Genomic DNA, 16,137 nt, shown 5'->3' on the forward strand with positions numbered 1-16,137 from the left:
CCCCTCCCCTGCTAAAAGTTTAAATTTTAACCCCCTTCCCCCCCTTTTTTACATAAAATAATGTAAACAAAAATAAACATAATCATATGTGGCGTTGCCACGTGCGTAAATAGCCAAACTATTTAAATATAACATTAGTGAAATAGCATGGTCAATGGCGTAAACGTCAAAAAATATGAAATACCAGAATTGCTAATTTTTGGTCACTTGATACACCAGAAAAAAGTTTATATCAAGTGATCAGAAAATATCATCAATACAAATATCATCCCAATAACAACTGCAAATCATGGCACAAAAAATAAAACCTCATACAGCCCCGTATATGTGAAATTGATAAAATTATGGGGGTCAGAAAAGGATAATGTTAGCATGCAAATTTTTTTTTCCTTATTTATTTATTTTTTACAAAAATACGTAATTTTTAGGTAATACGTTAAAATAAAACCTATATAAATTGGGTATCGCTGTAATCATATGGACCTGCAGAATAAAGAATGTGTAATTTTTACTGAAAGTGCACTGTGTAGAATAACCCCTCCCCCCCAAAAAACAAATAAAGTTGCAATTTTTTTAAACAAAAAAAGCATAAAAAATATAGTTCTACCATAGATTTTGAGTAAATTGAGCAATGTCATTGCAATGTACAATTGGTGGCACAGAAAACAAGCCTAATGGGGTTTCCAATAGTTGTCTTTACTATAACAGGCATGTGAAATGCGGAGGAGGAATTAAGCTATATAAAATAAGGGGATTGGACATGAAATGGGGGTATTTCACCATTTGTTTATTATATGGCAATTGCATATCGATATCACAATATTTATTCCATAATCACAATCGCACGTTTTTCAAAATCGTGCAGTCCTACTCAGTACTTAATCCTAATCAGGAAATGCTAGCAGAATGCTTGGGTGTATAGTATAGGTAGAGGTATTGGCAGTAGAAAGAGGGAAGTGCTCATGCCTCTTTTCAGGGCACTGGTGAGACCTCACTTGGAGTATTGTGCGCAGTACTGGAGACCATCTCCAGAGGGTTATTTTATATAGATACATTGGAGAGAGTTGAGAGAAGAGCTACTAAACTAGTACATGGATTGCAGGATAAAACTTACCAGGAATGGTTAAAGGACCTTAACATGTGCAGTGATCCCCCTACCTATGATGGTCCCTACATACGATAATTTCAACATATGATGGCCTCTCAGAGACCATCGCATGTTGAAGGCAGCATCAGCATACGATGCTTTTGTATGTCAGGGCCATCGCATAAACGGCTATCCGGCAGCGCAGACTGCTTCAGCTGCTGCCAGATAGCCGTTTAATGTGCCCTGTGTGGTCCGGTGAGTGTCACTCATTTGTCCCCGACGTTCCGGAGCGTCCTCTTCGGGCTCCTCTGCATGGCCGTCGCTCTCCATCGTCATCACGTGATGACGGCGATGGAGAGCGACGATCCTGGCCATTGGTGACGATCCGGAGCGGCAAGGACACCCCCCGGGGACGTGATGACAGCAACGATCCAGAGCAGCGGTCACGGTCCGGAGAGGCGGGGACACGTGAATATAACTTTCTATATTACTATTGCACGGATCCCTCAACATACAATGGATTCTAGTAACGATGGTTCATTTGGAATGAATTACCATCGTATGTTGAGGGATCACTGAATAGCTTGGAAGAAAGAAGAGACAGAGGGGACATGAGAGAAACTGTTAAATACATAAAGAGAATCAACATGGTAAGAGAACACTGTTTTAAATTAGAGGAGCAAAGGTTTAAAGGAGAAGTATTGTGGACAAAAACTTATCCCCTATCCGCAGGATAAGGGCTAAGTTTTAGATCGTGGGGGGTCTGAGGGCTGAGGCCTCCCCCACAATCTCATGTAGGGAATCCCGACTCTCTTCCACAGCAGCACATCACGACCCTGCCCAAAGCAGGGGCCGCCACTCCCCCTCCATATAGCTCTATGGGGGAGCCATTCGGCAATCTTCGGCTCTACCATAGAGCTATATAGAGGCGTGACGGCCCCCGCTTCAGGCAGAGGTTGTTACACGCCGCTGTTGAGGAGAGACGGGACTCCATACAGGACATCGCGGGGGGCCAGAGCGCTCGGACCCCCCGCGATCTAAAACTTACAGGGATTTACTCCTATTACAGCTTTCCTGTGATAAAATGAGATTAGATTAATATGTTAGTGTAACCTGATCACACATCGCTTTACAATTTCTTGATACGCCCTTCCGTTCACAAGGTATGTGGGTTTATAGATTGTTTGACAATTCAGAGAATCTTCTTCTGTGCTCTGCCTGCTATTTCTTCCAGTTTTCTCCATCTGCACCAGGACATCTCTTTGTCCTGGTATTGACCACCTGTGTAATTGCTGTGCTGGGATAAGAGCAGTGAATATGTCAGGGCTGCAGATCATCTTTCATTTCCATTCTCAGCTTGTAAAGATTTCTCCCTGGATGTTTTTATCTCTGACAACGCCTGTATTTTGCACCATTGACCCGTAGCAGGCAACCACTTATCCCATCCTGCACGCACATACTTATTACCTACAGAGGGTTCATATTTATTGATCAGTATAATAAAGTTGCATTTTGTTCCTAGGTAGCGGTTTTGTCATGGAGGTTGGTGGCCAGTTGTTCATGGCCACTTACAGACAGTGCACGGATACCCTCCTCCTTCCATGATGCCAGCTAAGCTGGATTTGTTTTTGTAGGGTACCATAGCCTATGGAGTCCTGTCTGTTTGGCATTGGTGGGTAAAGAATGAACCATTAGTTTATTATAAAGGAAAAGTTTATTATAAAAGACCCACCGCAATCTCCTTTATGGGGCCGCTGCAGTCCGGAGGAAGGGGGCGTGTACATCTCCAGCATGACGCGGCGGCCGACACGGCGGCCGACACGGCTTCCTGCTGGGAATGGCACAGCGCTTCCTGTGGACTGCGCCGGCCCCGTATAGTAGATCGTGAGGGTCCCAACGGTCGGGCTTCCTCGATCTATAACTTATCCTTTCTCCGAAGGATTGGGGATAAGTTATATTACACTACAGTATTCCTTTAATCATCATTATTGTGCCTCTGAGAGTACAGGCTGCTGTAAGTGATCTGGGTGAGTCCACCCGTATAGACACCGTTTCCAAGGAGGTGTCATATAAATGGCTGATAAATCAGCTCACTAATATTATAATTTAAGTGTTTCTTCACCAGGACTTTGGAATTAATTACACATGGAGACAGAGATGACTCAGTATTTATGTGCTTTGTGGTATATTTCTTGTTCTCACAGTATGAAGTGATTGAGCCACAATCTCTACTTCTCAGAAATACAATCGCCTTTTCATCACATTGCACATATTAGTCTCTTTAGTACAGTCATTAAAGGAGAACTGCAGCCTTATACAACTTATTCCCCATCCGCAGGATGGGGCCGTGACCGACAGGCCCCCTCCATGTATCTCTATGGGAGAAGCGGAGATGCAGCGTTTGTGCATCCCCGCCTCTCCCATAGAGCTGAATGGAGGGGGCCTGTCTGTCAACCTCTCAGTGAGATCGATGACACAAACATTAGCCGTGCAGAGCCGCAGCAGTTCCAGGGCCCCGTACGATGTCTATGGCTGCAGCAGCTTCTGAGGCCCAGATTTACTAAAGCTGCTGTACCAGAACTGTGGTACACAGCAAATAGTAAATGTTTATTAAAGGGGTACTCCAGTGGAAACAAATTATTTTTTTTAAATCAACTGGTGCCAAAAAATAAAAATTTGTAAATTACTTCTACTACTTGTATAGTTCTTTTCCGTTTGACCACCGTGCTCTCTGCTGACACCTCTGTCTGTGTCAGGAACTGTCCAGATTAGAAGCAAATCCCTATAGCAAACCTCTCCTGCTCTGGACAGTTCCTGACATGGACAGAGATGTCAGCAGAGAGCACTGTGGTCAGACACTGTATACAATCAAACACGGGTTCTCTTGTGAACACATGCAACCACCAACATATACATAATGCATACCACAAGTCCTGGCCCTGAAATGCTACTTTCTACTTTACTCTTGAGGTTACCCAACACATTTGAATTGAATGCCAGAGCAACCCAAAATAACTACAGCAAATTGTGAGGCATATCGACTCTTGAGGCCCCTGAGACACATAAGCACCACACTCTAACCATTGTTCCAGTAACACGTGCTGTGCCCTGTCCGCTAGAGGGCCTTAGGACTAGATCTTGATTAACCATTTAGGTCAAGAAATGTAAAATACTGAATTTACTCTAAAGCATCCTGTTTAAATGTCCGCCTCTATGCTGCCCTGACAAGTGTTTGTTTATAATTCTTTGACTTATTTCTTTCAGGGTTCTGCCCCCATCCTGGTCGTCATGGTGATTTTGCTAAACATCGGAGTCGCCATTTTGTTTATTCACTTTTTCATTTGACGGAACTCCTCCAACGTTTGCAAAAAATGAAAAAAAATAATAAAACAATAAAAATATCAAAACAAAAAAAAATAACTCTAGAACAATGGACGCTGCTTGTGGAGCCCGGAATGGAATGTAGCTCCGTCATCGGCTGATTTTCTGATTGAGCCTCTGCGTTTAATATTCTTTATTTTAATGAAAAGTTTTTTGTTTTCTTCCAAAGGAACAGAGAATTCAGTTTCAATCACAGTTTGCCTTTCCCTTCCCGATGGGTAATGTCTTTTATTTTATTTTTTGTTTGGTAATTTTTTTTTTTTTTTCTTGCTTGTTTGGCATGAGAGAATGCAAAAGATAATGACATTTTATACCCATGTGTCCCTCCCTGACAGTTGTGTTAATCATGTGTGTGTTGGGTTTATAAAGACAAGACTTTTTCCTGATTCCACCCCTATCCAGAAGGAAAGAGCCATTTATTGTCAGAGGATCTCCCTACTCTGCCCCCTCTGCCTGGAAATGGCTCTATTCCAGTAGGATTACAAGGATTGTGCCATCCGCCCGATGTCCTGATCTTTCTTCGTTTTTTTTTTTTTACTAAATTCTTTGCAGCCATCATCATTTTCAGTTCTTATAGCAGAGATCATCAAAATGTTTGGTTATTTTCTATAGCCCATTAGGATCCATTGGGAGAATTGATTTGTCAGAGTTTGAGCATAGGTGGCAAATTGTTTCTTCCTTTGTATTCCTGCGCTTCCCCAATATATAATTGTAAAGATAGACATTTTATTGGACTGATGGGCTCTATATATAGAGCAGATTTTTCTGGAAATAAACAGTAATTTATTATAAATCCAGATCTACTACAAAGAAACAAACATTAATTTTAAAAAAATGTATCTTTAAAGGGGTACTCCGGCACTAAGACATCTTATCCCCTATCCAAAAGATAGGGGATAAGATGCCTGATCGCGAGGGTCCTACCGCTGGGGACCCCGCTATCTTTCATGCAGCATCCAGCTATCATCATCCTCCGGAGCTAACGCTGTGGGTCTGATGACTCATGATCATGGGGCCGGAATATTGTGATGTCACAGCTCCGCCCCCTCAATGCAAGCCTATGGGAGGGGGGGGTGGCGGCTGTCACACCCCCTCTCATAGGCTTACATTGAGGTGGCGGAGCGTGACATCACACAGGGGCAGAGCCGTGACGTCAGGATACTCTGGCCCCGTGATCGAGTCATCAGACCCGGAGCAATGTTCGCTCCGGAGGCTGATGATAGCGGGGTGCTGCATGAAAGATTGTGGTGGTCCTCAGCGGCGGATAGGGGATAAGTTGTCTTAGCGCCGGAGTACCCCTTTAAAGGAAAACTCCATGCAAAACATGAAAAGTGCAATGGCTTTAAGTACAACACTGCTTCCTTCCTGTAGCCACTGTCATGCCTGGAATTTCCCACAGTACCAAATTGGTGTCAAGATATTTCCCTTCATAACAGAGAGTTTTTTAACAGAGTTTTTTTTAACTATACATTTCCAAAGTTTGGTTATAATAGATCTCCCATGGAGTTTTTCTTTAAAATTACTTAAAAAATGTAGCCTACCAGAAAGAAAAAATAAAATAATTAATTCCAGCACCGACACTCAGCTAGTTCCCGACAGACCTCTTTTTTTAAAACTTCCTGCAGTGATGGCATAAAGCATGCTGCAGCCAATCACTGGCCTCAGGTGTCTTGTACTATACATGCAGGCATAACTGCAGAGGCCATTGATTGGCTGCATCGGTCACGTGGTGTCACTGCATGAAAGTAAGCCAAGACTGTTGGCGCTATTTATTTTCTCTTATCTCATCAAATTTTTAACTGTTAGGCAAATTTTTTTGTACTCCTGGACAATCCTATTAAAGTTCATATGTTTTGCACTTTGCATTTCAGCCCAGTAAAAGGTTTTGCACTGGTTCAGGTTTGCTGGTTAAATGGTTCATTGGTCATTGGCCCTCTCATCCCTTGAGGGTATTGCACAATCCTCCTGACATGACTCCAGGCCTTCCCTGCCGACCGGCTGGAGAGCAAGGATTTTTCTTTTTGGCCAAGTTCTCAGTTCTCACTACATAACTTTCAATCTGCCCCCACTGCATGCTTGCTATTAATGTTCTGACCATCATCTTACGCTCAATCAGGGTGTCGCCTGTCTGTTCAATAAACCATTTTAGCAATGCAAACATTTGCAGAACAATGAAAACTTGTCCTCAATGGTAAATGTTTCTTTTCATTTGGTTTCAGTTGTCTTATGTCTCAAATTAATTATCAACCAACAATAATAGTGAGCCAAAATGTACAAGTTCCCATACATCATAGAAAACACCTTGTATAGTGTCATGGAGACTGTTCTGTGGGTCGAAGATGGAGGGGTGTGGCGTGGCCATCACTAACCTCCCCTCTTGTAACTCATATTTCTACAGTTTCTAACATTGGTGTAATCAAGTAGATATGTTCTTTAGTGCCAGTCCTCACTTCTCTGCCTATATCTTAAGATTTGCAGGGCAGTGATGGCTGTTATAATGCTTTACAGCATTGATGACCTCTCAGAGTATAAGCAGCAAGTTAAAGGCACCCACAGTAGGGGATGTATGTGTTGGTAGAAGCAGTCTACGACTATTCTAGGGAATTTTTTGGAGCATGCATCCTTTCTTGTGTAAATCCACCCCCTTGCGTCATCGAGATACAGAATGATCCTGATCTTCCTGGTCTAGATGGTTTGGATACTATGTGGAAGAATACACAATCCATAGTGCAAGCAGAAAGATTTACAGCCCTACAACACGTATAAGGCTTTTGTCCATACAGGGATCGAATCCAGCTGGGAGATGAGAAAACTGGACACCCGGCCCTAATCTAATTCATTTGAATGAGTCGACTGGAGTCAGATAGTGACTCCGATCGGCTCATTTTTGCCCCGTATCCGGTTTTCTGGCCAGACTGAAAACCGTGGTGTGCTACGGTTTTCAGTCCGGCCAGAAAACTGGATACGGGGAAAAAATGAGCCGACCGGAGTAACTATCTGACTCCGGACGGCTCATTCAAATGAATGAGAGGGATACGGGAGCACCCGGTTTTCCCATCCCCCAGCTGGATCCGGTCCCCGTATGGACAAAATGTAGTGTGAGCCCAGCCTAAGCTTCAACATAAACAAAGATAGAGGAATAAAGGCACAAGTGTCTATTGTATTCATTTTCCAACTGGATTTAACATACATATATAAGTAGTAGCAGATATGAGGTATGTGCAGTGTTTCCATCATTACACAAAGCTCTATATAGCTATTCAATGTAGGAAAGATGAATTGCCTTATGACTTGATAAGGGTCAGAGTTGTACCGAGTTGCACAAACTCTATATACCTACTATATCACATATCCAGTTGAAAAAGCAATACAGTAAGCACCAAGTAATATTTGTGTTGCTACACGTGCCATTATTCCTCAATCTTTAGGTTCATGTGTGAAAAAAAATCTAGCTTATCCGTGTTGGAGTACTGTAGCTTTTATTACATGTACAATATACATAGAAGTCCCAGTAAAAAGGTGCAGAAAGCAAAAAAAAAGAAAAACAATAACTTAAAACTTGTATATAGTCTACATTAACATTGCATTCCCTTATTAATTACATTATATATCTTGTATTATACTCAAGCTGCATTCACAATTCTGCTTCTTTTTATTGGGACAAGCTTTTTTTAAATGCTGAACAAGCAGGAGTTGTTTTGGGGTTTCAGGCCTGAAGTTTGCAGGGTAGTGAATGCAACTGTGTAGCTTAATACACGATGTAACCCGGGATCACTACACAGCTAGTAATATAAATTAGGCCATTTTGCCCATAGCAACCAATCACAGCTCAGCTTTAATTTCTCAACTTGCTTGGGTAAAATGAAAGCTTAGCTTTGATTGGTTGCTATGGACAAATCAGACATTTTTTTGTATTAGTGCTAGTAAATCTTCTGCAATGTATTTACAATGTAACACGACATATATAAGTCATTTACAGGTTATTTAGCGGACATACACTATATGGGCTGTTGCCCAAATCACAAAGTATAAAACAGAGTGTCACAGTTTGTTGCAGGCATGGGTCATTCTCATTTTACTCACCTTGTTGATTCAACTGAACTTTGGCTGTGTGTTATTTTATACATGAGTATAGTGTATCATAAACTGTAGAGGTGCAAAGGCCCAAATGGAGCTTTGCCATTTCCAACCATGTGTCAATATCAGCAGAAAAGAGTTAAAGAGTACCTGTCCCCAAATAAACTAACTCTAAACTAACTCAGGCTGTATTCCCTAACTACTCCTAACACCTCTCCCGCCGTAAAAAAAAAAAAAAAATTCTGAGCTTTAAAAAGCTCTGTTTCTTACAGCTCTTTTTGCTCACATAGTGCAATCTCCCAGCAGGAGTAGTAGTGAACATTACATAACACACAACACAGCAGAAGCCTTGAACAGAAGTAAAGCTATAAGGGTTTAAAGACAACACTTGTATCTAGGCTCCTCGAGCCTGAGGAGAAAAAAGGATCCACAAATTGGGGCCAAGGAGCTTTAAATGTTGCATGTGACAGCTACATCAAAAACTATAACCCAGAATAATGGACACTGGTAAAGGAGAGCTCCAAACCCATGGATGGCATAGAGGTCTCTAGACCTTTGTCCATGAGCTCTGAACTACACAACTTATTACTAGGAATGTTACCATACTACCAGAAATACCAGTACATGTGATGATCATGGGCATGAACTTTACTTACATCAGCCTAAAAATTCATCAGCCACCATTGACCCCATAACAATACGAGAGAAATCCACAGATCATGGTCCTTGTCACAGAGATTGGTGGCCACAGCTGCCTTCTGGGGTCATAGGGAATGTACAACTGAATCAGAGATTGGCGCAGGCCAAGTGTCTAGCACAGAGTGGTTGGGGCACACAACTTTAAGTAGGGTAGAATGAAACCAATAAACAACCAAGAGGCTAATTTGATGCAAAATTGTAGCATTCATTATTACGGAAGTAACATCTGCACCCACCTCCAATGGTTTTAATGAACCAAACTTAGATCACCTAAGGGTTGAAGTCAGAGCCTTGCAACAGTATTACGGACATTACCATCTAAAGCTTATTCATTTGGCATTTTTTTCTGGCACTTTTTTAATAGTAAATCTGGGCACTTGTTTTTCCATTACTCAAAACAGTCATTTTGTATATTTAGAGGCTGAAAAAAACTTATAACATAGACCTGCTTACACCACTGCTGGGTATGTTATGATGTATCAGGGTATGTGCTATAAGGGTACGTTCACACGCCTGGATTTTCGCAGCATATTTAGCTGGAGATCCACTGGTGAAGGCCCGCTCTATGCTGGCTTTACATGTGCCTGCTTGTAGTGGCAATACGCCGCTAAGAGCAGACACACTGCAGCGATGTGCACGGCGTACTCACACATCAAGGCCGCTCTCCCTGCTCTGAGCTAGACAGAGAGCTCCCGCGATGTGCGAGTATACTGCGACTCGCACATCGCAGTGTGTCAGTGTGTGGCGTATTGCCACTACAAGCAGGCACATGTAAAGCCAGCATAGAGCGGGCCTTCACCAGCGGATCGGCAGCGTAAAATACGCTGAAAATCCGCGCGTGTGAATGCACCCTAAGGGTGTGTTCACACATGCATATTTTTGCTGCAGATTTGCTTCAGCAGATTTTGCTGCCCATTGAAGTCAATGGGCAGCAAAATCTCCAGCAGCAAAAATACGCATGTGTGAACGCTGGATGAAGACTGGATTCACGCTTGTAATTCTGATTCTGAAAAGAATTGAAAAAAAAAAAAAAAGATAAGCTTCACTACCTCCTGTATACTGTACATTCCTTTCTACATGTGGGAATTGAGCATCGGTCTGAGGATTTGTGCTGCTGATGTTTAGCGCACAGATTTTCTGCACTGATACATAGCAACAAATCTTGATGTGTGTTAAGCAGGATAAGGTCACGGAGAGGTTTGAGGATTTTTGCTAATTTTAGCTATCTTAAGGGAAACTGCTGCACTTTGTGTTCCAAATTGCTGACACTTTTAGGCTATGTTCAGATGGTCTAATATCCGCACGTCTATTCTTTCTGCGGATTCTGGAAACAGGATTTCCCCAGCATAAATATTTGTCGTGGAAATTCCACCGTGTGAACAGTGCAGCAGAATCCCATTGAAATCAGTGGAACTCTGCTGCAGTGGAATGGTCCGTGCAGAATTCCGCAGAAATTTCATCATGTGAACATAGCCTCAGATAGCTAATATGACAAGGAGATGCTTGGTACTTTTTATATACCTCTCCGTTCTTTTATTCTCTGGTGCCAAGAGTCAAAGAGATGTTTGTTCCTGTTCTCCTACAGGGCTAAGTGGCTCCTCACTACTCCATCATCCCTGTGTGATTGACAGTAATGTCCACATGGAGAATCTCCGCAAACTGCTAAGGAATGCAGCGTTTCATAGACGACTATGCATTCCCAGCATGCTCCGCACAAGGAATGAATGTGTTCATTCTTTGTGTGGACACGTAAAATAGAATTTCGGTCACGGACACATCTGACACAGAAATTCTGCCGCGTGCATAGTGCAGCAAAATCCCGTTTAATTCAGTATGTGAATATGGCCTTAGGGCTCGGCTTTCAGCTAAATGTCAATCAAGCAGAAGTAGGGATTGGAGGGAATGAGAAGGGTTCTAGCCCTCAGTACTTCAGGAGCTTGGCAATGCCTCTTTGGCAATAGGCACCAGAGAATAAAAGCATCTTTCTATGCTATTGAAACAGATATCTGAAAGATACCTTGTGCCTCTTTGCCCGAACCGTGTCAGCAGTTTGGAGCATGAATTGTAGCTGACTTATTCTCTTTTAATAGAAGAAAAGCTTGAACTTCTGGGAGAGCTAACAGGAACACTGCTCAAGTGCAGGAATCACCGATCCGCCACTGTTAAGATTAACAGCACTGCTTGTTTGAGAATAATCCCTATATTTCACAATGTTTAGAGAATCCTGTTAAAGAAAAAAAAATGTAATATTATTCTTTGAGAAAATTACATTTTGCCTTAATGATTCCCAGATTGAACAATTCAGGGTTCTGGAGGCATGTTGTACCTCCTTCTGGGGATTTGATTGGCTGAATGTTGCTTCCTCTTACTAATTTCATCTTCAGTCCACATCCTACGTAACTCATTTGGGGTACAGGGCATCCATATTTGGTGGTGGGACAGTGGCAAGCAGGGATGGGGGTGCTCAGTGAACATCATGCTTTAGATTTGAGCATGTCTCCTTTTTGTACAATATATGCAGATGACTACTGTCCTTGTACAAAATTGTTACAACAGTAAAAAAAAGCAAAAAACCCAAATGTATCTTTTTATATGTACCTGGATTTTCATTTGTTGAAACTTTGTAACATTGCCTGCTTACCCTTCCCTGGTTCATAATGATAAATATGCATATTCATTAAAGACTACGCATTTCTGTTTCAATTCCCTTATCGAGGGTGATATTTTGGATTGGAGCATCCACCTAGCTCGGCACTGGTAGATATTAACCCCTTTGATTGCAGTTTCAGCAGAAAGTCCATATTTATGGATGTTAAAAAGAGTCTAGGTTAGGGTTACAATTTCTGAGTTTTTTTTTTTTTTTTTGGTGGTGTGCAACGGGATAAAAAATAGAAAATGGTGTACTACAGTTAAATTTCAGGAAATGTGTACCTGTGTAAAATTTATCAAATGCCCTGCATCTATTTAATAAATGGAGCACATAGACATTGGCACCACACTAATAAAAGGTGTACAAGAGTCATTCACCAACACCAACAATGATAAACCCACCCACGTTGTTTATATTTTAGCTAGTCAAAAAACACAATTCAGCTGCATCTTCAACACACAACCTCTGCAGGGTGCTTTTAGATGTGCCTGCTAGGAAAGGCAATACACCACTATGAGCAGACACACTGCGATGTGCGAGTCACCATGCGCAGTATACTCGCATATCGCAGCTGCTCTCAGACGAGCTCAAGGAGCAGGGGGAGCGGCCGCGATGTGTGCAAGTAATTCGGGCATGCGCGGCATCTCCCACATTGCAGCAGTGTCTGCTTGTAGCAGCGTATTGCCACCCTGAGCAGGCACATCTACAGGCACCCTGTAGGCGGCGGATCCGCAGCATAAAATATTTTGTGGATCTGCTCGGCTGAACGTACCCTAAGGGTAAGTTCACACTGATGGATTTGATTGTGAACTCGCATTTGTTTCCTGTTGCGAGTTTGAACTAGGGTGGCTCTCCAAGTCATTAGGGTCTACGACAGATTTTCCTCAGTGGAAATTCTGCAGCCGAAATTCTGTGGCATGCCTGTCCCTATCCAAATTTGAAGCAGGAAGCAGGCTAATCTGCCCATGTGAAAGTACCCTTAGGCTGGCTTCACACAAGTGTATTACTTGTATTAAAGGGGTACTCGGCTGCTCAGCGTTTGGAACAAACTGCTCCAAACGCTGGAGCCAGCACCTGGAGCTCGTGACGTCATAGCCCCACTCACACGTGATGCCCCGCCTCCTCAATGCAAGTCTATGGGAGGGGGTGTGATGGCTGTCACGCCCCCTCCCTTAGACTTGCATTGAGGGGGCGGGGCATGATATCATGAGGGGGCAGGGCTATGACGTCATGAGCTCTTGGCATCAGCTCTAGCGTTGGGGACAGTTTGTTCCAAACGCTGAGCAGCGGAGTAACCCTTTAAGTCCCTGCTTGACTGTGTTTCTGATGACCCAAACTTGCATGTGTCATTTCCGTCATCAGATGCACGGTCACGCCGAGACTTGCAGCTGCAACACAGATGTGAATATGCAGCCTTAAAGCATACCTGTCAGATTTCACAAAAAAAAGTTATGTTACTCAGTACCTCATCCTGATCATGTACATGTATTTCTCTATCGGCCATATTTCACAAAAAAAATAGCATATTACAGCTGCTCAATGTCTTTTCAATCTTGTCAAATGGAGGGGGCATGTCCTTCTCTTGCCTGCACTGTGATGACTCCTCCCCCTCCCTTACTCTGCTGACTCACTGGTCAGGGGAGCAAGCCTGGCAGCCCTGCTCTGTAACCCTTTCCTCTCTAGATTTATGCTGCACACACACAATGATTATTGGAGATTGCCTGTACTCTACCAAAGACAATATGATGAGTGTATAACTTAGATCTTCCTATGTCATTCATGTGGGCCATTCTTAGCGTGCACTCCTGTAATGCTGGGACTTGTAGTTTTAGAATAGTTGATGGTACAGTGTACAGTGGAGATAATTTTACAGCAGTGTTGCCTTCAGCTGTGTGCCTACAGCTTTTGCAAAACTACAACTCCCAGCATGCCCAGAAATTTTTTCACTGTCCAGGCATGCTTGGAGTTGGAGTTTTGCAACAGCTGGAAGCACATGTTTGGTAAAACTCTGTGTTACAGCAGTGTTGCTGCAGGCTGCGTTCCTCCTGTAGCCTTGTCAATCAGCCATCTTATGTCCATGACCCTTGAACAAGCTGATGCTACTGTGGGACTCAGAAGGATTTTCCCAGAAGGATTTTCAAAGGCAGCTTTCTTTAATAAAATGTGATTTTAGAAATACTATTATTTTTCCAAGATGAACAACATATAAAATCATTTAAATTTGACAGTGCCGAGGGAGTGGTCTGGATGCCAGTGTGAGCGGGCGCACTAAGTGAGGGCTCCCACTATCCCAGCTTTAATAGCCCTGAATTCCTACCCTGTCTGGCCACTTTTCTTCAGAAGGATATCCCTAGTGCTTAGGAGCTGTGGGTGGTGCCTCCGGTCAGGCTAGGGTGTCTGAGCGGGCTGCTCCCAGTGACTGCTGCTCCGGCAGTGAGAGGATCGGTGGGGTCTGCTGTTACTGCTGGTGGGTGGCATGGTCTTTTGATCTCGTGCGGCGCGGAGCTCGGTGCTCTCCTTGGATTTTGAATTTTTGTCTCATACTATTCTGAGTGATGAGATCACGTCTGTCCAGGTTCTGGGCTTTCTCCCTAGCATCATTGAGTATTTCTGAGTGATGAGATCACGTCTGTCCAGGTTCTGGGCTTTCTCCCTAGCATCATTGAGTATTTCAGGTGCCTACCCTCTACTGCTGAGTCTAACAAATAGTAAATCTGAATCCTGGAGAAAGTGCTATCATCAGTACAATTGTGTCTTAATCTGCACCATTCTCCATAGGGAATATTCTTCAGAACATGTTGCGGGTGGCAAGAAGATGCTTGCAATATGGAGTTCACAGCATTTTCCTTTCTGTATGGTGCCACCACAATTTCATTATTGTTATTTATGGAAAAGCACACATCCAGAAAGGAAAATTTGATTCCTGGAGAACACAGATGTGAATGAGAGATTCAGAGCATTATCATTGATATATAATACAACATTAGAAAAATCCTTCTCAGAACCCCTCCAAACTAAAATCAACTCATCTATAAATCTCCCCATCCATTTATTGCAGGACTGATATAGATTATCTGAAAATATCACATTTTCCTCCCACTGACTCATTTATTTGTTAGCAAAGGACGGGGAGTATTTAGCTCCCATGGAAGCTCCGCTGGTTTGAAGGAAGTAATGGCCACTGACCATAAAAACATTTTTTTTTAACAGAAATTCTGTTGCCTTGAATTCCTTCAAACCAGGTGAATATGTGCTGTAAGCGTCCATTTTTTTGCTAATGCATGTAGACCCTCCGTCCAAGGGATGTATGGATATAAGGAGACCACATCACATGTAGCCAATGCAAAGGATAGATCCCACTGGAAATGATCCATGATGTTAAGAACATGTGTGGTGTCCGTCAAGAAACTGGGTGGGACTCTAGTGAGGGGTTCAAGCTAACTGTCAACCCAGTCCCCCAGTCGATCTCCCAAGAATCCAATGCCTGCCACAATAGAATGGAGGGGAGGTGGAAAAAACCCTTTATGGACCTTGGGGAGAGAGTGGAGGACTGGTGTGACAGATGTTGTACCACAAGATAATTTTTTCATTTTAATGTCAATAACCGCCATTGTTACTCCCTGATCCAGTAATCTATTCAGGGCCGTTTGACAGTTTTTAGTGGGGTCTCCCTGTAATTTTCTGTAAGTGGTGTCATCCTGGAGCATGTTCACACTAAGAGCTTTATATAAACCTGCATCCAGGATGACAATTGAACCACCTTTATCTGAATCGTGGACAATCACATTGGGGGAGATTTATCAAAACCTGTGCAGAGTAAAAGTTGCCCAGTTGCCCATAGCAACCAATCAGATCACTTGTTTCATTTTGCAGAGGCCTTGTTAAAAATGAAAGAAGCGAGCTGATTGGTTGCTATGGGCAACTGGCCAACTTTTCCACTGCACAGGTTTTGATAAATCTCCCCCAATGGGATTATCCTTGAGCTCCTGAATAGCTAATTCTTCAGCCCTGGACAGATTGGAGTTATAGGAATTTTTGCTTTTACTAATTTTACTTTGTAGCTTCACTAAATCCTGCTCCACCAGTTCGTGGAATTTATCCAGGGCTGGTGGGCGAGATGAAATGGGGTAAAAATCCCTGTTAGCTCTATTGAAATATTGACCCTTATCACAAAACTCTGATGACTCAATATTTAATGCTTTAACCCCTTAAGGACCGGAGGTTTTTCCGTTTTTGCATTTTC

At 42.8% G+C, this 16,137-nt stretch overlaps 1 protein-coding gene across 2 annotated transcripts in view; it reads left to right on the forward strand.

Annotated features, from left to right (window-relative positions):
- JPH3 (junctophilin 3) overlaps positions 1–7,316 on the forward strand; it is a 222,454-nt gene extending 215,138 nt beyond the window's left edge. For both annotated transcript variants that reach the window (XM_056525540.1, XM_056525537.1), the window contains exon 5: positions 4,352–7,316. In XM_056525540.1, coding sequence (XP_056381515.1) covers positions 4,352–4,432 — 81 coding nt within the window. In that variant the 3' untranslated portion in view covers positions 4,433–7,316. The remainder of the gene's footprint in view (positions 1–4,351) is intronic.
- Positions 7,317–16,137: the final 8,821 nt, after the last annotated feature.

This window comes from Hyla sarda, chromosome 6, assembly GCF_029499605.1.
Source record: "Hyla sarda isolate aHylSar1 chromosome 6, aHylSar1.hap1, whole genome shotgun sequence".
In the NCBI taxonomy this organism is placed as follows: Eukaryota; Metazoa; Chordata; class Amphibia; order Anura; family Hylidae; genus Hyla; species Hyla sarda.